The sequence below is a fragment of the Bradysia coprophila genome, unplaced genomic scaffold (genome assembly GCF_014529535.1).
Source record: "Bradysia coprophila strain Holo2 unplaced genomic scaffold, BU_Bcop_v1 contig_193, whole genome shotgun sequence".
In the NCBI taxonomy this organism is placed as follows: domain Eukaryota; kingdom Metazoa; phylum Arthropoda; class Insecta; order Diptera; family Sciaridae; genus Bradysia; species Bradysia coprophila.
The window spans coordinates 2,015,046-2,035,912 of record NW_023503456.1 but is presented as its reverse complement, the minus strand read 5'-3'; the positions used below and the strand labels follow the sequence as shown (position 1 = coordinate 2,035,912).

At 37.8% G+C, this 20,867-nt stretch overlaps 2 protein-coding genes and 1 long non-coding RNA gene across 3 annotated transcripts in view; 1 reads left to right on the top strand and 2 right to left on the bottom strand.

The window, feature by feature from the left end:
• Nucleotides 1–898: 898 nt before the first annotated feature.
• LOC119075258 (large-conductance mechanosensitive channel-like) lies at nucleotides 899–1,396 on the bottom strand. The gene has a single exon (XM_037181656.1). The coding sequence runs from the start codon at nucleotides 1,394–1,396 to the stop codon at nucleotides 899–901; it is 498 nt and encodes a 165-aa protein (XP_037037551.1).
• A 6,561-nt stretch (nucleotides 1,397–7,957) lies between these two features.
• LOC119075218 lies at nucleotides 7,958–20,139 on the top strand. The gene is made up of 3 exons (XR_005087338.1): nucleotides 7,958–7,989; nucleotides 19,900–19,902; nucleotides 19,964–20,139. It is a non-coding gene; the product is annotated as an uncharacterized LOC119075218 (long non-coding RNA).
• The window catches only part of LOC119075216, a 74,776-nt gene continuing 62,359 nt past the window's right edge, over nucleotides 8,451–20,867 (bottom strand). The window contains exons 3-9 of the mRNA XM_037181601.1: nucleotides 11,247–11,557; nucleotides 10,251–11,171; nucleotides 9,691–10,093; nucleotides 9,424–9,626; nucleotides 9,206–9,362; nucleotides 8,872–9,008; nucleotides 8,451–8,812 (exon numbers count right to left, since the gene is read on the bottom strand). Coding sequence (XP_037037496.1) covers nucleotides 8,638–8,812; nucleotides 8,872–9,008; nucleotides 9,206–9,362; nucleotides 9,424–9,626; nucleotides 9,691–10,093; nucleotides 10,251–11,171; nucleotides 11,247–11,557 — 2,307 coding nt within the window. The 3' untranslated portion in view covers nucleotides 8,451–8,637. The remainder of the gene's footprint in view (nucleotides 8,813–8,871; nucleotides 9,009–9,205; nucleotides 9,363–9,423; nucleotides 9,627–9,690; nucleotides 10,094–10,250; nucleotides 11,172–11,246; nucleotides 11,558–20,867) is intronic.

Genomic DNA, 20,867 nt, shown 5'->3' with positions numbered 1-20,867 from the left:
CCTAACTTCCATCGGATTTTTCGATGAATTTGGGTTATTTTCGACGTGAGTGAGGTGTTCCAAGGTTGGTTCCTAAATTTTGGGATGACAGATGATTCCTCTGGCACTTCCTAACTTCCATCGGTTTTTTGATGGATTTGGGTTATTTTCGACATGAGTGAGGTGTTCCAAGGTTGGTTCCTAAATTTTGGAATGACAGATGATTCCTCTGGCACTTCCTAACTTCCATCGGATTTTTTGATGGATTTGGGTTTTTCGATATAAGTGAGGTGTTCCAAGATCGCACAAGGTTTTTTGATGTTGTTGACATACTTACAAAAGTGGTGATATCAGTCAAAAAACCCTTAAAGGGTAAATATGACGCAAAACCTTTATCTTACTTAAAAAATAAGTGATATCGCTGAGGGTGACGAATTGTGCGCCGTACGCAAAAGTTTTATCAACAAGAAATTGATCCAAAAAATTTGTGAAAGAAAATTTTACAAAAAGAAATTTGCGTCACAAGTGGCAGATGTTGAGGAAGGTATTATTAGGAAAATGGTTGAAAAATGTACTGAACGGAAGAAAACGGAAGAGTTCGAAATATTCTCAAAAATTATTTTTTTATTCAAAATTTATTTCACGTAGAAATTTTACAAAAATTATTGTGAGAGGAAAACTGTTTCGTTAAAAATTTATTTTTATTTTTTGGAATATAATTTTCGTCCAACACACGTCCAGTGTAAACTTTAATGTAATTTTATCAGGCACATCGATTATTGTAACAGAAGCGAATTAAACACCAATAAATCTTTAAAGATCAAAGGAAAACGGTGCAAGTGTTGCCTATGGTCACGAACATTTAAAAAAAATAATTTGCACAATTTGTCTACCGCAAAGCAGCGTTTCATTCTTCCCATCACTGAATATCTTCTGGAGCAACGTGATTTTTGTCAATATTCTTTGCCTTTGCATCACCGTTCAAGTGTTCAGCCGATTGTGTCAACACTTCAATTTCCGGCACCGGTTCTACAGTGGCAGTGCAATGAGCGCATTTGGTCGCCTTTTTCGAAATCTTGCTGCAGCAGTACGAACAATTCGTTTGATCAGCCTCTTCCACTTTTTTATATTTGTCCATAACCCATGTGGACGGTACAACAACCGCATAATAGATGATCAATGCGGTGATTAAAAATACGAGACAGGCGTCGATAAAATTGCCGTACAGAAATACACTTCCGTTGATTGAAAAGTACAGCGTTTTAAATGACGGAGTTTGTCCGAATATTCCCAACAGCGGCGTGATTAGACCGCTGGTGAATGCGGTCACTAAATTTCCAAACGCTGCACCAATAACCACGGCTACAGCGAGCTGAACCAAATTACCACGGAATAAGAACTCCTTGAAGCCGCCCATTTTTCGATGTTATCGATTTGTCGGTTTCACTACTATAACGTCTATGATATCGCCGGCTGTTGTTGTTGCCTGCTTGATGTCACTTTTACTTCTGTTTTTCCCTTTGTGCATGGCATATATATTGGGGGAGAGTATGATGTGCATGCGTGTGAATGTAAACTATTTCGCATGAACATTACGCATAAACACTCTCAATACATTTGCGTGTATAATGGCCACACCACCGCTTCAATATATATGTACGTTCAGGAAAAGGATAATGGACTCGAGGGGGAAACCAGTGAATATTATCGAAGAATTATTCAGTTTCTCTTATTATCGTTCGATTCCCACTTGTCCAGTGTAGTAGTTCGTTCAGTTTAATCTCGGTTAATTTGATTGTCCTGAAATTTCGACGACATTAGTATCGGCGACTTCCTGAAGAAACGGCGAGTAGTCACCGTTTCTTCAGGAAGTCACCGTTTCTTCAGCAAGTCGCCATTTTTTGTAAAAAGTGACGACTTTCTGTAGAAACGATGACTTCCTGAAGAAACGACGAGAAGAATCGGTGAATTTATAAGAAATGACAAGTTCCTGAAGAAACGGAGACGGAAGTTTCTTGTCGTTTTTTCAGGAACTCACCGTTTCTTCTCATCGTTTCTTCAGGAAGTCGCCGTTTCTTCAGGAAGTGAACGATTTCGAAGAAGCGGTGACATTCTAAAGAAACTGTGACGTTCTGAAGAAGTGAGATCGAAGAAGCACAAAAAAAAACAATTAGAAGTGGAGTGGAGTCAGGCGAAAGTTTGGAGAGAACGTTGTCCATAAATTCAGCATGTATACTAAAGTTACAGACAAATTATCTGACAACTGCTTTTTGATACATTTCGTAAATGGATGAATTCCCTATGGCTGAACAAATTGCTGTATTTATCCTTATAAACTGAAAATTTCGTCGTAGAGTGACCTTGCTGCAAACAAAATGTCGTAACAGATGCTTGTTGTGTGGCTGGTATGGCGAGTGTGGTATCGTTGTAAAACTTAGACTGCAGGCTGATCAGGCATTATTGTTTTGTTGCAGACAGGGTCAACCTGTGTATTGCAGATGAGTCCTAGTTTCGCCGAGGATGGTGAAAATAAAAATTTTCAAAATATTGTACAGTTCAGACAAATTTTGTAAAATCCATTCTCGGCTTTTAATAGCGCATGGGATCCTCTACCAATATCGCCATTCAAAGAGTTTCAAACTTTTTTCGTCTTGGACATATCACCATTCAAAGATGTCGAATTTTCGACTTTATCTGGCTGTAGCTACGTGGTCAAGTTGTCGAGGGGAGCCATTTCGATACGAATTAGCTTAGAATTAGTCCCTCTATCCGTTGCGATAACAATCTGTATTCAAATTGACTCATCGGTCCCGCACGGCCATGAGTGCCGGTTCTCCGAAACGGCTGGAAAATTTTGCGAACTGAATGTGGTTCCTGATAGTACTCGAGTCCCTCAAAAAGAATATAAAAAAAATCAGAGGTGGTGTCGCGACTCTATTTAAGTTCTGTTCAACCCCACCGTGATACCGACACCGTTTCGGCTGATTATTAGACGATGCTAGAGAAAAAAATTAACTCCTCCGCTTCGCTCCGGGGCAATGGGCCGGATCGCTCGGCGTGTTAAAACGCTTTTTATGCGGCTAATTATTAGACGATGCGCGAGAAACAAAATTAGCTCTTAAGTTACCGACACCGATCAATAAATAAATAAATAAAAAAAAAATCATTTCGTAAAAAGATGCATTCTGTAGGGACGAACTACACTCCTTTACGGCGAGAAGAAAATTAGGAATCGAAATCGAAATTCCAGCTCAACTAAAAAATAATCCACTGTACGTACATTTAATTCATTTAAATTAAAATATGAAACTGTTTATTTTATTTGCTTCAGTTCGTTGCAATCAGAGGTTGTTTCATCTCACCGTTTCTTCAGGAAGTCATTGTTTCTTCTCGTCGTTTCTTCAGGTAGAAAAAACGGCGACATGTAATGACGCCTCCCCAGATTTTCTGAAGAAACGACTAGAAGAAACAACGACTTCCTGAAGAAACGACGAGAAGAAACGGCGACTTCAGTGACCGTTACTTCTCGTCGTTTCTTCAGGAAGTCACCGTTTCTTCCCGTCGTTTCTTCAGGAAGTCACCGTTTTTTCAGGAAGTCACCAATACTCATGTCGTCGAAATTTCAGGACAATGTTAATTTGCGAATTAAGTGTGAGGCTGAAATCCTTCTAAAAGTTATGCTTTTCAGGTGTCGACTGATGACATGGCACACCTCGTAGTCCGTTTAGTAAGTCCCTGTGAATCATGAGCATCGAAAGATACGTCTGTAAACTCTTATAGACCGAGAGTCCACGTGCATATGGATCCTTGGTAGGGGCAGAGATTTTGAAACCCATACTTAAGTATGGTTTCCTACTCAACAAACTCCCTGAGAGTGCAGTGAGAGAGCGAGCTGTCAAGTAAACAAAGGCAAAGTTGAAAAAATTCAATTTCGTCTCTCACAAGGAGTACTTTTTTGGTAAGTGGAATTCAAGCCTTACCATTCGCAATTTTGAGCTTGAGTCATTTAGGCAGAGAAATGATAAGTTGGTACACCCTCTGGTGACTTACAATGAACATGTGAATGACAGCTGACATATATCGAATAGAATGGGAGAGAATTACACACATTGTTACATCCTCTCACATCTATCATTTCTATGCCTTCAGGTCCTTCAGGCGGTAGGAATTCAGATGTTACAAACCTAAAAGTGTTCAATATTCAGGCCCGAACTGGCTATACTGGGCGATCAGACGGTGCCCGATGAGCCTTTTGCATTTTAGCGCCACTCAGACCAATAAAGTTTATTTAGGTGCCTCCGAGCCTTTTTTAGACAATTCGCCCGACGCACCTTTTGGTAGCCAGTTCGGCCCTGTCAATGTTCCACGCCCCGATAATTTATGCAAGTGTAAAAAGACACAAGGGACGCATCTCAACGAATAGACTTACAATTAGACCGAAGACCAGTTACAGTGAACTCTCTCTATTTTGTAATCGCTCAATCGTCTCTTCGCTGTTACTTTCACTCAATATACGATTACAAAGAGTTCTTTGTAATTAAAGCTTGCCTTGCCAGACCTGTCCATTCTGGCATTCTATAATTTAGTCAGTGCCGCCTTTTCCATATGGGCCAATGCCCGTGGCGCCCGAAGTGGAGCAGAAGTAAATGGCGCCCGAGGTCCTTAAAAAAATTATTTTTACTAAATTGGCGCCTATTTTTCCAATTGCCCGATGGCGTCTAAATGCTAAAAGCGGCACTGAATTTAGTCCAGTATCAATAACCCCTCAAGCAATCTGACCTTGCGATAAAACGTTACACTACTGTTGTGATATCAATACGAACTTACAATCTATCACCAACATTATACGAATTAGCATTTGGGATCGTCGTTATTGTAGGCTGGTATATGTAGATTCGGCTAGCATGACACCAAAATTTCTTTTGTTGTTTTATTCGTTTGAAAAATGTCCAAGGTCGCGCAACCAAGAAACATTACATCAGACGAAAAAGGGATCGGAAAATCGCAATCACCATAGTTGGACGGAATGACGCATGGCTTATTGTCACGATATAATTACGGAAGAAATTATATTGTAGATAGTGTGCCAGAGCTCTTTATTAACGTTAATATTATGTAGAGCCAGCCTATCAGGAATTTGATGATGTAATGCTGAAAGTGCACCAACGAACATGTCTGTGCACTATAACCATAGCGATAGAGCTAGTACAGAGAGTTGTTTCCATATGAATAATTGGCTCAGTACCAAAACTTCCAGCATACCCATTTTGCATGTAATCAACAAAAAGAAGCCACAAGCGCCAATAAAATCTTTTCATTTGAATTGATATAAATAAACTCGACATCATCGCCATATGCCACTAAAAAGGGAGGTTCTCCAACCAGGGCCGCACTGGCTACCAAAAGAAGCAAAGGACAATGGAAGGCAAGATATAGGAATTTTAACTAAAAACAATCCGTCGAAGGAGTCGGAGCGTCCGCAGTCCTAGTGCGTGCTTATTCCTACTAACTCAGTAACTCTATTGCCTTCATAGCCCCAGCGCGAAAAGTAAAATTTTGTCAGAAATTGTTCATCTTATGAATGATGCAGATTACCCACTCGGGTAATTGATTACACACCCTTCTCGGAATTGACGGAAAATCCGGTAATTAAACGGAATTGACAAGAATTGAAAGGAATTAATGGGAATTGAAGGGAATTGAAAGAAATTGACAGTAAGTAGCTTTCGAAATTGAAAGGGAATTGAAAGGAATTGAACGGAATTATGAATTGAAAGGAAGTAGAGTGAATCCGGCAATTAGATGAATTGATCCAGTAATTGAGGTAATTAAATGGAATTGACAGGAATTAATGGGAATTGAAAGGAAATACGGCAATTAGACGAGTCGCTCCGGTAATTGAGGTAATTAAACGGAATTAAAAGGAATTAGAAATTGATTTGCCACTTTTTTGGCCAGTGTTTTACCCCTCGCCCCATACGAAGTAAAATTCGCGAAAATCGCTTGGGCCCTAATTTTATTAAAGAATCTTGCGGACCTACTACACCACCAACATAATACCAAAAGTTCAGAAAGAAATCCAAAACAAACTCAGAAATCCTTCAAAATCCTGAAGCTCTAGAACTGGGAAGATGGTGGAGCATGTGAGGTGCTAGAATTTTGGGAATCAATATGTTACCACCACAATAATGCCGGATGTCCATGTCCAGAATGAAACCCAAGAAAACCTCGGAAATCCTTCAAAGTCTTGAATGGGAATAATTTTGAACCATGTGGGGTGCTAGACATGCCAATACCTCAATAATACCAAATGTCTTCAAGAACTGGGAAGGTGGTGGACCGCGTAAAGTGGTAAATTTTGGGAACTAGCTCGATAATACAGCATGTCCAGAATGGAACCCAAGCAAACCTTAGAAATGCTTCAAAATCCTACAGATCTAGAACTGGGAAGATGGTGGACCATGAGGAGTGGTGTAACTTCGAGAACTAACATGAGAGCCTCAATAATTCCAAAAGCGGCAAAATATGAAAATAGGTTTATGTTTCAGTTACAAGCAGAAAACATCAACTGTCATTCTACGACCGAATAGCAAGAGATCTGAGTTCTCTACGTCATGCTCAAATAAACGGATCCCAACAAAAATCTCTTCGAGAAAAGTGTCACGCCCAATTTTAGTTCAAACAAGCTGGCTTAGTTTTTCTCATCATCTGCCAAATAACTTTTACCGAAAAAAGATTGACTGGAAACAACCAAAATTTTACCAAAAAAATCTGCGTCGCAAAGTGGCAAATGTTCAGGAACAGACCAGCAAGAAAATTTATCTGCCACATGCGACGCAGATTTTTTTGGTAAAATTTTGGTTGTTTCCAGTCAAATTTTTTTTTGGTAAAAATTATTTGGCAGATGATGAGAAAAACTAAGCCAGCTTGTCTGAACTAAAATTGGATGTAAAATTTAATTTTTGCGTAACGAAGCTGAAAGCGTCAACTCTAGCGATATCATTCATTTTAGAAATTGTACTTCAAAGACTGCGTCACACTTTTCTCGAAGAGATTTTTGTTGGGATATCAGTCGTTTTAGAAGTTTTAGCTTTTTATAACAGTTTATAACAGAAATTCGAAAATTTGATGAAATTCAAAAATTTGACGAAAATCAAAAATTTGACGAAATTCGAAAATTTGACGAAAATCGAAAATTTGGTGAAAATCGGAAATTTGACGAAATTCGAAAATTTGACGAAATTCGAAAAATTTGACGAAATTCGAAAATTTGACGAAAATCGGAAATTTGACAAAATTCGAAAATTTGACGAAATTCGAAAATTTGACAAAAATTGAAAATTTGACAAAATTCGAAAATTTGACGAAATTCGAAAATTTAACGAAAATCGCAAATTTTTCGAAATTCGAAAATTTGACAAAAATCGAAAATTTGACGAAATTTAACGAAATTCGAAAATTTGACGAAGATAGTAATTCTCTATCTGCCACCATTCAAGAAATATCTCCAAAACCCCAATTGACCCACCCATTTCCAACTTTCGACATTTTTCACATATGCCCCTCTGTTCTACTCGTAAGACTGTGAGACTTTGCCGAAGAAAGTAACTCTCTATCTTTCATAACCCAAAAAAATATTAGTCCTTTCATCCTACGCTCGAGTAGCTCAAAATTTGGTAACTCTAATCACTCTAGCTGAAACGAATCTGCCCCGATTTTTTTAATTATTTTTTTGTTCGAATCGTGTTTCGAATACCTTTCATTTGATGGGTCGCACGCCTCTGTAGGTTTCAATACAGCTAAGCTACAGCCGAAAACGCGTTCCCGACCCTCGAAAACCACACTCAGAAACCACTTCGAGGCCAATAAAAAAAATTCTGGTTTTTCCTGGGGTAATGGCGTATCACAATTTCATTTTTATGTCCACCCTGAGACTTCTGCAAAATTTCATGGAGATTGGCTGACTAGTTTCCGAGATCGACCGTCGATGGATAGACAGAAACATACAGAGTAAGTTGAAAGATTTTGATTGTTTGGGAAAAGTCAATTTGGTGCATTTCGTATGAAAAGTGACCAATTTCAAAACGATGTATCTCCGGCAATTTTAAAGTTACATAGTCGAGTGATAGCTCGTTTTGCTCGTATTTGAAGCGAGAATATGATAGAATATATTTTGTGGTGATATAAACCAAAGGAAGGAAACTTAAATTCTCGCCTATATATAGTTGCCGCATCTCAAAAAATTTTCTTCGTTCTTTTTTTGGAAGTTAGACTGCGTCAAGTCCTCTGCTAACGCTCCGGACATGATTGTCCTTTTTTCGATTAGTGTGGTCAGTACCCCATTTAATAATCGTTGTGCGCTCTATAATTTCGTTAAAAAAAAAACTTGACCAATTGACTAGCCCATTTCACCATATGGCCGGTCGGACCCTGTCTCTAACGACAATATTTTCGTTCATTTTTGTTGTTTTGTCTATGAATATATTCTCTTCTCATTAACACATTTTACAATAATAGAGCCAAAATGTACGGTACCGTATAACTGGTGGTTACACACTTAAACATAAACATTTAATTATCAGTCGCATCACGTTCGAAAGAATTCCATATTTGTCTCGGTCTCAACTTGGCGGCGACCGAAACACTCTCTTCAACTATTCAAAAAATCGAATATGTTGCATTACAATTGCCATTGCAATTTATCACCGACCATATCCAATCCACGTAATTCGGCACCTTGGCATAGATACCGAATTTATTGCGTTTGCCGCAGCCATCACCGAAACTGGTTATACCGAATATCGTCCACGGTTGATTCGGTATGGTTGTGTCACTGAAATTCGGAAATTATTTTGAAACTTTGAAACTGCGAGTGGTGTGTAACGGTTATACCGGCACAAAATCGGTCCACCGGAATCGCCAGCACACGTATCGATTCGGCCTCGTTTATGTCCCGCACAAAACATGTTCTTCGTTATCGTGTAGTCAAAATAGACTTGCTTGCAATCCTCGTTGGAGATGATCGGTACCTGTGGGCCAGAGAGACAAAAACTGTGACGACTCTCTTCGCACGTAGGGCTCGGATCGGATTCGAGTTGACCGGTTTCCATTCAGGTTGTACCCGGATTTACCATTTCAGTGTTGATCAACTCGAACTCGACCCGAGCCGGACCCGTTTCGAGCATTACTTCGCACAACAACAAAACGGTTTACAACGATCATATACCTCAGCCTCATGCAAGAGACTCGTACCCGCGTCATCCGTGTTCCGTCGCTTTCCCCATCCGATTATGGTGCATTGGTGAGTTTTCGGTAGTTGTTGGTAGCTGAGTGGCAAACATGCGTATCCTATGTATGTCGACGGGGACACCTCCTGTGGTAGTCTGTAACATTTCCAGAGATTTGAATTTGGAGTGGCCGGAAGACAAGACCAGAAATTGTTACCTCAACATGGCGACATCATTGTCAACCGTTCTCTTATCGTATTTCGGATGTTTTATTGCTAATTCGACCCTAAACTCTATTTCAGATCCTTCATTTACTTCTAAATTGTGTTCGCCGAGACGAATAAATAGTTTTTTACGAACGCAATGCGCTGCCGTTAGAACCCATAACGGTGAGACCAATGTTCCACCACAAAATGCTTCCTGAAAGAGTGGACAAAACTGTTCTGAGTGCAAAGGTAACGAGGAGTGCTATGTCGACATTGACCTTAAATCTATTAAGAATTGCAGCCTGCCACGGCCATTGTCCTTTTCTGGACGTTTTACCGCCAATTATCCGCAACATTCCCCACAAATAATGTTTCGGCTTGTTTCGGATGGCCGGGAAGCCGCACTGTAAATTCTGTGGGACGTATGCGGGTGGCTTATAAGTCCGTGAATTGTAGAAAATGTTGCCGTTGATGGCATTTGACATTGGGGGATCTCGTCTCTGGAAGACATTCGGCTGCACTTTGTTCCGAATGGGTTTCTGGGCGACAAACGTTGATGTGACGGGTTTCTGATTTGGTGGCTGTGTGTTGATCCAAGTTTGACAGAAACTGCCTTCGGTATAGCAATAGGCTATCTCTCGGATCACTTCGTTGCCGCATATGTCCTTCGCCTTGCATCGTCTGAAATTTAAATCCAGTTTTGAGCAATGTTCGACGCTAGTGACGACAGAGAACTGATAACAGATGGCGTTGTTGCCAGCAAGGCGAGACGGCAGCAACGTCATCTATTATCATTTCCCTTTAATAGTGAAGCAAAAGTGGGATGGTGGTGACTTACTTGAATCTTCTGGTTGTACATTTGGCTGAACATTTCGACCATTTACTCCATTTGGAATAGATTCTTCGAAAGCGACCGGGCATATCAAAGACAGCCTTCTCTTTGCCATATTTGCGACCCTCCGTTTTTCCAACGTTAACATCCGATCGTCTAGCTATTGTTGTCGTTGTCTTATTGTCTCTATCACCGTCAAATGAAATTATCGGTGGCTTCAGCTGCCGTCCGGAATACTCCTCCGTCACACTTGTGTCCCATCTTCGGTTACTGTTGTCATCGAAATTTATGTTCTCAGATCTCATGTACATTTCGGTATTTTGATTGAATTGATCGTCCCGGTCAGCGCTATTGAAATATTCACCGGGAATGCGTCGATTACTTTTGCCGGCCAATGTCTGAGCATTCGAATTGTCAAACATTGTGCCATAATTTCTGTCGAGCGAATGTTGTGGTATGTTCCCATACAGACCATCCAATCTCATCGAGTTGTGATCCTTTGTCTGTAATAAAACTTCCTCGCCGCTATCACTGTCGACAAAATCATCCGATTCGTCGACATAATCGTCCACGGCATCATCGGGCTCGCCAAATTTCCGATCCCAAATCAGCTTCTTCCTCAGCCGGTACTTTGGTTTTCTTCTGCCGCGTCTTCTACCCCTTAAGTATCGTGTTCGTAACCGTTGTTTGGCTAAACGATTTCGTTTCTTAAAGGGAATATGCGGAGGTGTGTACGCTTCATCGGCACTATCTTCATATTTCATTTCGTCGTCGTAATCGTCCAGTTCGATCGTAATTTTCTTCTTCTTCGGACGAACCTTTGGCCTTTTCCTAACAATAAAATAATCTCGATCGTCGTCGTCTTCATCATCAACGTTACTAATGAAATGTGGACTAGAAAAATGACTACGCTGCTGTGGAACGCAACTGAGAATGAAAATAAACGAAAAACACAATCAACAAACATCCACACATTCCACCACCTGATTCCAAATGACTTACTATGCGTCCGAACAGCCTCTCTCCTCCATTTGCTTCATTCTACCGCATTTTCCGCGAAGTCTGCAGTAGCGTTCGCGCTTCTGCTTACAGTACGAATCACAAGTGGACCAAGCTGTCCATCGTGTAAACGGTTTTCTTCTCGGACTCCATCGTCTCGATCGGCTGAATATTAGTGGTTCCTGTACTCGTCTCACCTCGACGAACTCTCGTCGATTCGGATTTTCGCCGAACGGCAGTGTGGAACTAATTGTGGAGTCGGTTATGCTATCACTGAATTCATCATCTTGAATGGAGGTTTCTATCGTTGCATCCTGAAATGGAATGAGTTTTTAAGTAGGATCTTAACGGAGTGGTGGAAAATTTATCGCTAAATAGTGGTCTAAAGTTTACTTGACATAATGAGCCTTTGACTTTGATGGGACATAATTCAAATTTGTAAAGAAAGAATTCGTAGCGATACGAATATGCTATTGGCACCGGGTGCCAATAGTCTCTTTATAATACTGTGGCTAATGGCACCTGGTGCCAATAGTCTCTTTATTATACTAATGCTAATCGCACCCGGTGCCATTAGCCACAGTATTATAAAGAGACTATTGGCACCCGGTGCCAATAGTCTCTTCCGTAGCGATAACTAACAGAATCTAAAAAAACACATTCAATGCAGTCCATACCCTAAATTTCATGTTACTGACTATTTGTCCACGGGTGAAAGTAGTCGTCAGAACACGGAGAGAAATTTGCGCAAATATTAAAGAGTTATTAATAAGATTGTTGTATTGCTTGGTCAGTAATTCAACATTGACAAAGTGTTGTATTGCTTTGACTTGACCAAAAATTGTTGAAAACGAATCGTAAACGGTAACACGTTTCGTTCGCCCTTCGTTGAATAAAAGAAATTTTTTCAACAATTTTTGGTCAAGTCAAAGCAATACAACACTTTGTCAATATTAAAGAGAACTTGTACTTTTACGTTGTACAAATTTGACCCGACATTTGAGTTATAGATCGAATTACCGAATTCAAAATTCAATCATTTTTCAGTGAATCGGTCAAGCTTGCCCTTTCCGTTTGGATTTTCTGTTCAGGAAATCTGACGTTCCCTAATAGAAAAATGTAAACAACAAATTTGTATACGGTGTTTAAGTAGAACGAGATGGAAAATCAACTTGGGGTCTGGATGTCATCGATAATACAAAAGAATCTGACAGCAGACCCCGAGATGGAACAATCCACGCGTTTAGTGGTATGGTAGAAAGCGCCGCATAAAAAAGCGCCAACCAATAAAACTCCATAAAAAATGCGAACCTAGCAAAATCAGGCTCTTATTCTTTAAAAACAACGGAGAACAACGGAGCAAAACAACACGTTTGAATGTGAATTTCCATACAAAAATTCAAAATATCGGATTCGACCGCTTTTTTATGCAGCGCTTTTTACCATACCACTAAACGCGTGGATGTGGATAGGTTGTCGTTTCGCCATCTCTCTCACTTAAACACTCTATATAGATGTGCATAGCTTCTTTGAAATGTCAATGAGAATTTCCGTTGGGGAGGTCACGCAGATACAGATACGCGGGTGACACAAGCAGTTCACACACAGTTGACGATAAAATGACGGATTTCATTCAAAAATTCACCTACTGTGACGAATGTGGTGAATTTTGTTTATATAAAAAATCTTCAAAAGTGGTGTATTCCCGCGTATCTAATAAAATGGCGATCTGCGTGACCTCACCAAAGTTTACAGCCTTGCCAATTTATAGTCAATAATCCACACGTTTAGTGGTATTGTTGATTCTTCAACACTAACCAGTACGACTAGCTACCAGCTAGACTCTAGTTTCTTCGAACAGGATGTGGACTTTGGGGGATTTGAGGATAAACACTTAATTCGGGCGTGTTGCCCTTTCAACGTTTGTATTTATTCTGCCTATTTGCAAAGCACAATCGATCGTTTACATTTTAATCGCCGGCTGCGATCGACTTGCTGTTGGAGTTACAACAGGTATGGTCGAAAGCGCTACATAAAAAAGCGGTCGAATCCGATATTTTGAATTTTTGTATGGAAATTCACATTCAAACGTTGATATCTCCGTTGTTTTTGAAGAATATGAGCCAGATTTTGCTAGGTTTTCATTTTTTATGGAGTTTTATCGATTGGCATGCTCATTTGTGTGAAATGGTTAGAAACAAATTTTTACTCCACATCGAACATAAAAACCGCATAGCTCCAGTATGCTGATTATGCTGATTAACAATCAACCACAACGTTCAAGTTGACGAAAATTTTACTGAAAAATTTAAGAAGAAATTTGTTGACGTTAAGGTTATGTTCATCTATGTGGATGAAATCGATGTCGTTTGTGTTGTCAAAGTTCGGGTTTACAGTTAATACATCATTTTCATGACCTTGTAAACGTCAGACACGATCCCAGCTGTCAGACATGTCGAAAAATATCGAATGAATTGAACGAATGATTTTCATGTAAAAACCAGTAAATTGAACACAGCTATCGGCAATTAATTGAGGTTAAGGAATACTTGACGAAAAATTAAGTGGGGTTACGTTGATGAGTACCGTATAATGAAAATGATCTATTGGAGCAAACCTAGAGACATCACAACATGGCGTGAGTATACTAAAATTGAGTGAACTTGACCAGCTATGTTTCTCCAAGATGTGATCGGACTGAGTTGCACATTAGGTATTTCCCGATGCCCTGCTGAAGTGCCGCAACATTCTTCAATATAGATAGTATCTTGGATATGGTGCAATTATAATAACACGTGTGATCCACTGAATCGTTCGGTTCATTATCATGCCATTACACATAATTTCTAACGGTCACAGAGGTATTAGAAACTCTTCATTAACACAATCACGATTTTTAGTTCCGAAGAAGTGTGTCTACCTTCTTCACTTTATAAATCTTCTTACATAAGACATATAGTCTCTCACACATAATTGTGGTTCGGCAAGAGTTATTGCTTGTTTTGATTAATTTAAACAGAAAATGTTCAAAAAATTTCAACATTTGCCAGCAATAAAGAAGTGTTTCCACCGAAAAGAAATGATACACAAAACAAAACACAAAAAAAAACATTTAATTTTGGTCGAACGTACATAATAAGCTACGTGTTTTGTTCGACCTAGAAAACCTAGAAACTAAACTATGGTCAATTTTCGCATACGGATCCGTAAGTGCGTCTATAAATGTTCCGAAACCGAAATGGAAAGTGATACAAATACTGTAATAAATGTAAATGATAGCCGGGAACATAATGAGTGTGTTATGATGTTGATGTGCATATTATTCATTTTAATGTAAATTAAAAAACCGAAAAAAAAAATAAAACAAAAATATTTCACAGCAACTAAAAGAAATGATCAAAATTAATGTGTGAGATTTCGTCGTCCATCAAAACTAAAGCGCCATAATCGTAGAAAATTAAATTTTTTATTTGCATATCATTTTGAATGCGCATTTGTGTTTACATTAATCAAATAGCGATTAATGAAAATTTAGTGTGGAACTTAATGAATGAAGAAAGTTTTTTTTCTTCTTCGATTATTTTATGAAATGGTAAATAAAGTCGTTGGATAATCAACATTGTTCACATTGAATCCATGTCGTCACCGTATTTTGGCAGATTGTAAACATATAATTGAAAGAAAAATTTTTATGGACAAATTAGTCCCGACGGCGAATTCAATTATCATGGCCCTACGTTAGTTAAGGGCCGTGACGCCCTTTGAGAAAATTTGAGAATTTTTTTTTCTGCAGGACTGAGGAACATATATACACGAACTTTTTGACTTTTCCCCCTTCACTCCTACTACTCCCCACTTATTTTATTCGTATTCTGGACGTCGAATGGAAGCTGGAAGGTTCAGATCAAACAGAAAGGTATAGCTTTTTGTAAGAAGAATGTTTTCATTCAATCATGGGCGCGCGTTAGCATAGCGCCCGTGACGCAAGTCCTATTACTAGAAAAAATTTCATTTTTTTTTGTCGTAGACTGCAGAACCAATATATACAGCAAATATTGAAGTTTTACAATTCAAATCCAAATGACTCCAAATTAGCTTCAAAAAATACTAGGCGTCCGTACGAGTTCAACGAGCTATCACACGTTCTTGTAGCTTAAAATTTGGCCACGCAATAAATCTTCCAAGAAGCCCTATCTCCATACATTTTGGTCTCTTATAACGAAATGAAAAGATCCTACGTTACTTTGTGGTTCCGTAGGCCGTCCGTCCGTCCGTGTTTATTATCTTCTTAAGTCTTCTTTAGAATTTCTTGAAATTTTTGGAGTAGTCGTCATTCTAAGACATTCCAGAAAAAAAAATTGGGGGGAATGGGCCTCGTGTGGGAGCTAGGGCTCCTCGAAGTTCCCATATAAGCCCCATATTAGAACACCTTTAAGTGTGTGTGTGTGTCAGGGCCTATTTTTTAGAAACATGTTTCTAAAAGTTTGTTAAGTTTCTCAAATGTTTTTCAAAGTTTCTAAAGTTTCTAAAAATGTTTCTAAAATTTCTCAAGAAAAAATTCGAGAAACTTTTCAGAAACTTTTGAGAAACTTTGAAAAACATTTAAGAAACTTTTAGAAACATGTTTAAAAATAGGCCCTGGTGTGTATGGTAGAACAAATTTGTTCGCTTTTGGTAAACTCTGCTCACCTCAAATTTTTTTCCTAAATTTAGTATTTTTTAAATTTTTTAATTTTTGAAAATTTTGAACCATTTTGACATTTAAAAAAAATTAACATTTTTCATAAACTTTTTTTGAAAATTTTTCAAAATTTTCAAAAAATTTCATAAAAAGCTAAAGGAAAATGAGATAATCATCGAGATTTTTATGGATTAATTTTTTGAGGTTTGAGTACTTTTGTAATTAATAAAGTGTGCAACGGTTATTGCTTTTTGGGAAAAAGTGTGTTCGCGGTTTTCGCGTTTTCGGATGGAAGATATACAGGATATAAATTGCGACCAAACAGAAAAACCAAACTTCCAAAACAACTGATATCAGTCAAAAACACTCAAAGAGTAAAAGTGACGCAAGTCCCTGGGCATACTTCCAAAACAACTGATATCGCTGTAGGTGACGCATTCTGAGCTTGTACGCAAAAATTGTCAAAGCAAAAATTAGGCCGAGAATTAGGCCAAAAAAATTCTAGAAACAAAATTTTATCAAAAAAATTTTGCGTCACAAAGTGGCAGATGTTGAGGAAAGTACTATTAAGAAAATTGTTAAAATAGGGAAAAATACGCCCTGAAAGAATGTACACATCAAAAGTAGCCGAATCAGACGCTTACAGATTCGACACGCAAAAAGATATGCGTCACAAATGGCAGCTGATGAGGAAAGTACGAGAAAAATTTTAGAAAGAAAATTGTAACAAAAACAATTCGCGTCACAAGTGGGAGATGTTGATGAAGGAAAATTTTTAAAATTGTGAAATATATTTCTTGAAAGAATGAAATTCAAACGGAAGAAAGCCAAATCATCTGCCACTTTTTGACGCAAACTTTTTTTTGTTATAATTTCCTTTCCGTAATCTTCAGATGAAACGATTGTAGTTTATAGTAAAATTCTTTGAAGGTCCTGTTTTCCCGCACCTCCCTCAACATAATGTTCGATATCTGCCTAATAAAAAACCTACTTTGAACTCGACGTCATAAATGACCACCATTTACCGAGTTGCATACAACGATTTTCTCAGAAAACCCAAAGAAGGTAGCAGTAGCATATTGCTTCTGTCAAATAGAGTAATAAATTACGAGAATATATGTGCGAAGAAGAAGACGTACATCAAGTATCATAGGAAAGGTTGGAATGGATTTGATAAAAAGTATTGGAAGTAAAGAAACAGCATCGCCATTCAAAAAGGAAATGTAGCTTCAATTTTGTGAAGAATCCCACCCACGAGAGATTTATAAATATTATGATGAATGAAACTCCAGATTTCTAGACGTACGATTGTAGTTTTCAATTGTTACACTGTTTCAAGGTCATGCCTTTAGTGTAAATATTCCTCTATTTGACAAAGACAATATCTTACTACTATGCTAGGTGCTTTGGCTGTATTCTTTTTTAAGTCCTGGACCTTTTGTGATTTACTGGTTTCTTGTGAAAAAACATGTTGGAAAATACACCAAGTTTCCGGCGCATCGGCGCATACAAATAAAGTTCATTCATTTCACCCATGTCACTCAGATCAAGTTCATTTGTATAGCCAACCACTGTCGAACATAATACTTATAGTTTGAAAGAAACCGTTTAATTACGCTAACAAAACACAACACACAACGTCATTCGAACCGATTGCTTCCTCAGATTCCCAGACACGGTCGAGAAGCATAAATATTTACTTCAATGCGTCCAAGGCAGAATCGTGAATTGTAAACATATTTTCATTTTTCGGGACGACGAGTGTGTATCGCAACAAAATCATTGAATCTGTTACTTCATTTGTGTAAACTAATCTCCTTTAGCGTTTGATACAAAATCTAGCACTTCAATATGTCGATCATACATTTTCACTTTTTCTAATCGCTTATTCTTGTCGTTATTGTCGATGGCAGGTAAAAGATTAAAAGCGAAACAGTAATATTCCGGTATCCATCATACCGATGATTGTGCGTTGCTCTATTACTGATGAACGAACCAATATTATATTTTTCGACTGTCAGTGCCGCACCGACTAGACAACGCCATCATTAAGTGCGTACCATTAAAAAGAGTGAGATACGAGGAAAAATTAAAAAAAAAAAATTGTTGAGAAAATTTACACAAAACCTTTTAGCAATATTTGTTTTCGCCAAATAGTCAAGACGTTAGGCCCACTATTATACGCATTTTATAGCATTTTTATTGCATTTAAACGTTTATCTAAACCGTAGCACATTCGAAAGAGTCTAAGAAATATTTTTGAAACACCGAATGCCAATGCCAATAATAAAAAAGTTTATCGGAGGATTTACAAGAAACAAAAACGTTTTTTTTCGCAAAAAGTTTACGAATTAGTTGATTTAGATAAGCTCTTCGAGAATTTTTACGCATGCTATTAGAGATGCTAAGAGAAGAAAAAAAAACAAACAAACAAAATGTTAAGCTAATCGTAAAGCTGAAATATACATTTCTTGGCACTTAATGAATAAAACAGTGTTTAGTGTGCGCATATTTGATCCGTAATAATTTGGAAAGATTAGAGTCAACTTGTAGCAAAATATTTACATAATTATCGTTACACACAGGTTGGGATGATGATTCGGACAAATTTATTACTTTTGTAATTTGTGGCGTCGTTTTTTCTCGCTCTTTCCTCTAAATTTTACATAATTTATTGCACCTCTTTATCAATACGGATTTTTATTCAGAAAGATTTGAAAGTTTAATCTTGATTAATTACTTCGAATATGGAGGAGCGCTTTACGATTTTGAACGGCTGACTTAGGAATTTCTGTCAATGCCGCATCTAATGCTCTGGTTTAACCTTTTACAGTTCCAATGTTCATTAGATTGCTTATAAAGCTCGGAATACGTCAAATTCTCGTTCAACCCGATAGGTCAACCTGATTTAACCCGGTTTAAATATACATTTAATCTTGAATCCCAACAAAAATCTCTTCGAGAAAAGTGTGACGCAGTCTTTGAAGTACAATTTCTAAAATGAATGATATCGCTAGAGTTGACGCTTTCAGCTTCGTTACGCAAAAATTAAATTTTACACCCAATTTTAGTTCAAACAAGCTGGCTTAGTTTTTCTCATCATCTGCCAAATAATTTTTTTTAAATTTGACTGGAAACAACCAAAATTTTACCAAAAAAGTCTGCGTCGCAAAGTGGCAGATGTTCAGGAACACACCAGCAAGAAAATTTATCTGCCACATGCGACGCAGACTTTTTTGGTAAAATTTTTGTTGTTTCCAGTCAAATTTTTTTTTGTAAAAATTATTTGGCAGATGATGAGAAAAACTAAGCCGGCTTGTTTGAACTAATTGGGTGTAAAATTTATTTTTTGCGTAACGAAGCTGAAAGCGTCAACTCTAGCGATATCATTCATTTTAGAAATTGTACTTCAAAGACTGCGTCACACTTTTCTCGATGAGATTTTTGTTGGGATATCAGTCGTTTTAGAAGTGCTTTTTAGAACGAAATTCGAAAATTTGACGAAATAATGAATATTTGACGAAATTAGAAAATTTGACGAAAATCGAAAATTTAACGAAAATCAAAAATTTGACGAAAATCGAAAATTTGACAGAAATTGAAAATTTGACAAAAATCGAAAATTTAACGAAAATCAAAAATTACGAAAATCGAAAATTTGACGAAGGAAGTAACTCTATCTGCAACCATTCAAGAAATAGCTCTAAAACCCTAATTGACCCACCCATTTCCAATTTTTGACATTTTTTGCATATGCCCCTCTGTTCTACTCGTAAAACTCTGAGACTTTGCCGAAGAAAGTAACTATCTAAATCTCATAACCCAAAAAAATATTAGTCCTTTCATCCTACGCTCGAGTAGCTCAAAATTTGGTCACTCTGACCACTCTAGCTCAACCGGATCTGCCTCAATTTTTCTAAATATTTTTGTGTTCGATTCGTATGGCAAAAACCTTTTATTTGTCTCACGCCTCAGTAGGTTTCAAAACAGCTCAGCTACAGCCGAAAACGCGTTCCCGACCCTCGAAAACCACACTCAGATAGATAGATAGACAGAAACATACATAGTAAGTTGAAGGATTTTAATTGTTTGGAAAAAGTCAATTTGGTCAATTTAGTATGAAAAATGATCAACTTCAAAACGATGTATCTCCGGCAATTTTAAACCTACATAGTCGAGTGATAGCTCGTTTTGCTCGTATTTGAAGCGAGAATAGGATTTGTGGTGATACAGGCCAAAGGAAAGAAACTTAAATTCTCGCCTATATATAGTTGCCGCGTCTCAAAAAAATTTCTTCGTTCTTTTTTTGGGGGTTAGACTGCGTCAAGTCCTCCGCTATCGCGTCTCTATATGGCGATTGAACTAATTTTGCCGAGCGTTTTACTAGCGTTCTAAATTTCACTCCAATCAGTACAAAAACCGAATACTCCCGCTAATGTTTCTCTTCACAGTTCTTGTAGGAATAAAATTTCTGTTGAGCAAAGTCGTGCCGAAGCAATCGATGACGAGTGAATATTTAATAAAAGTTTGGTTTGTGTACACATTTTTACGCATCGTTGAGCAGCACACATTTTTGTGATTAATGTACTTTCCTGGTGTCACATGTCTAGCTGCAAGTGTATAAAACCGTCTGTCGCATCCATTTATTCTTGTTTTTAGTATAATTTTCTAAACATTTATTTTTGGTAACTCCTTACGGTTAGACCACATCTTGTGCAAAAACGTGTGTGTATAATGCACAGAAAAGATAACCGGCAAAACAAAAAACATATTCATTCAGCTGCTTTAATTAGATTCATTGCATGTTGTTATTTATAAGTGTACAGACAGATCCGATGAGAATATAAATCAAATAAAATTTGATTTTATTGAACTTTGCATTCCCACATGGAAATGATGTGTCTGATGTTTTCAATGGGTTCATTCAAACGCGCAAATTTTTA

Bases quoted from the DNA above. Each gene is read 5' to 3' on its own strand.
- LOC119075258 (XM_037181656.1), bottom strand. From the start codon at position 1,396: ATGGGCGGCTTCAAGGAGTTCTTATTCCGTGGTAATTTGGTTCAGCTC.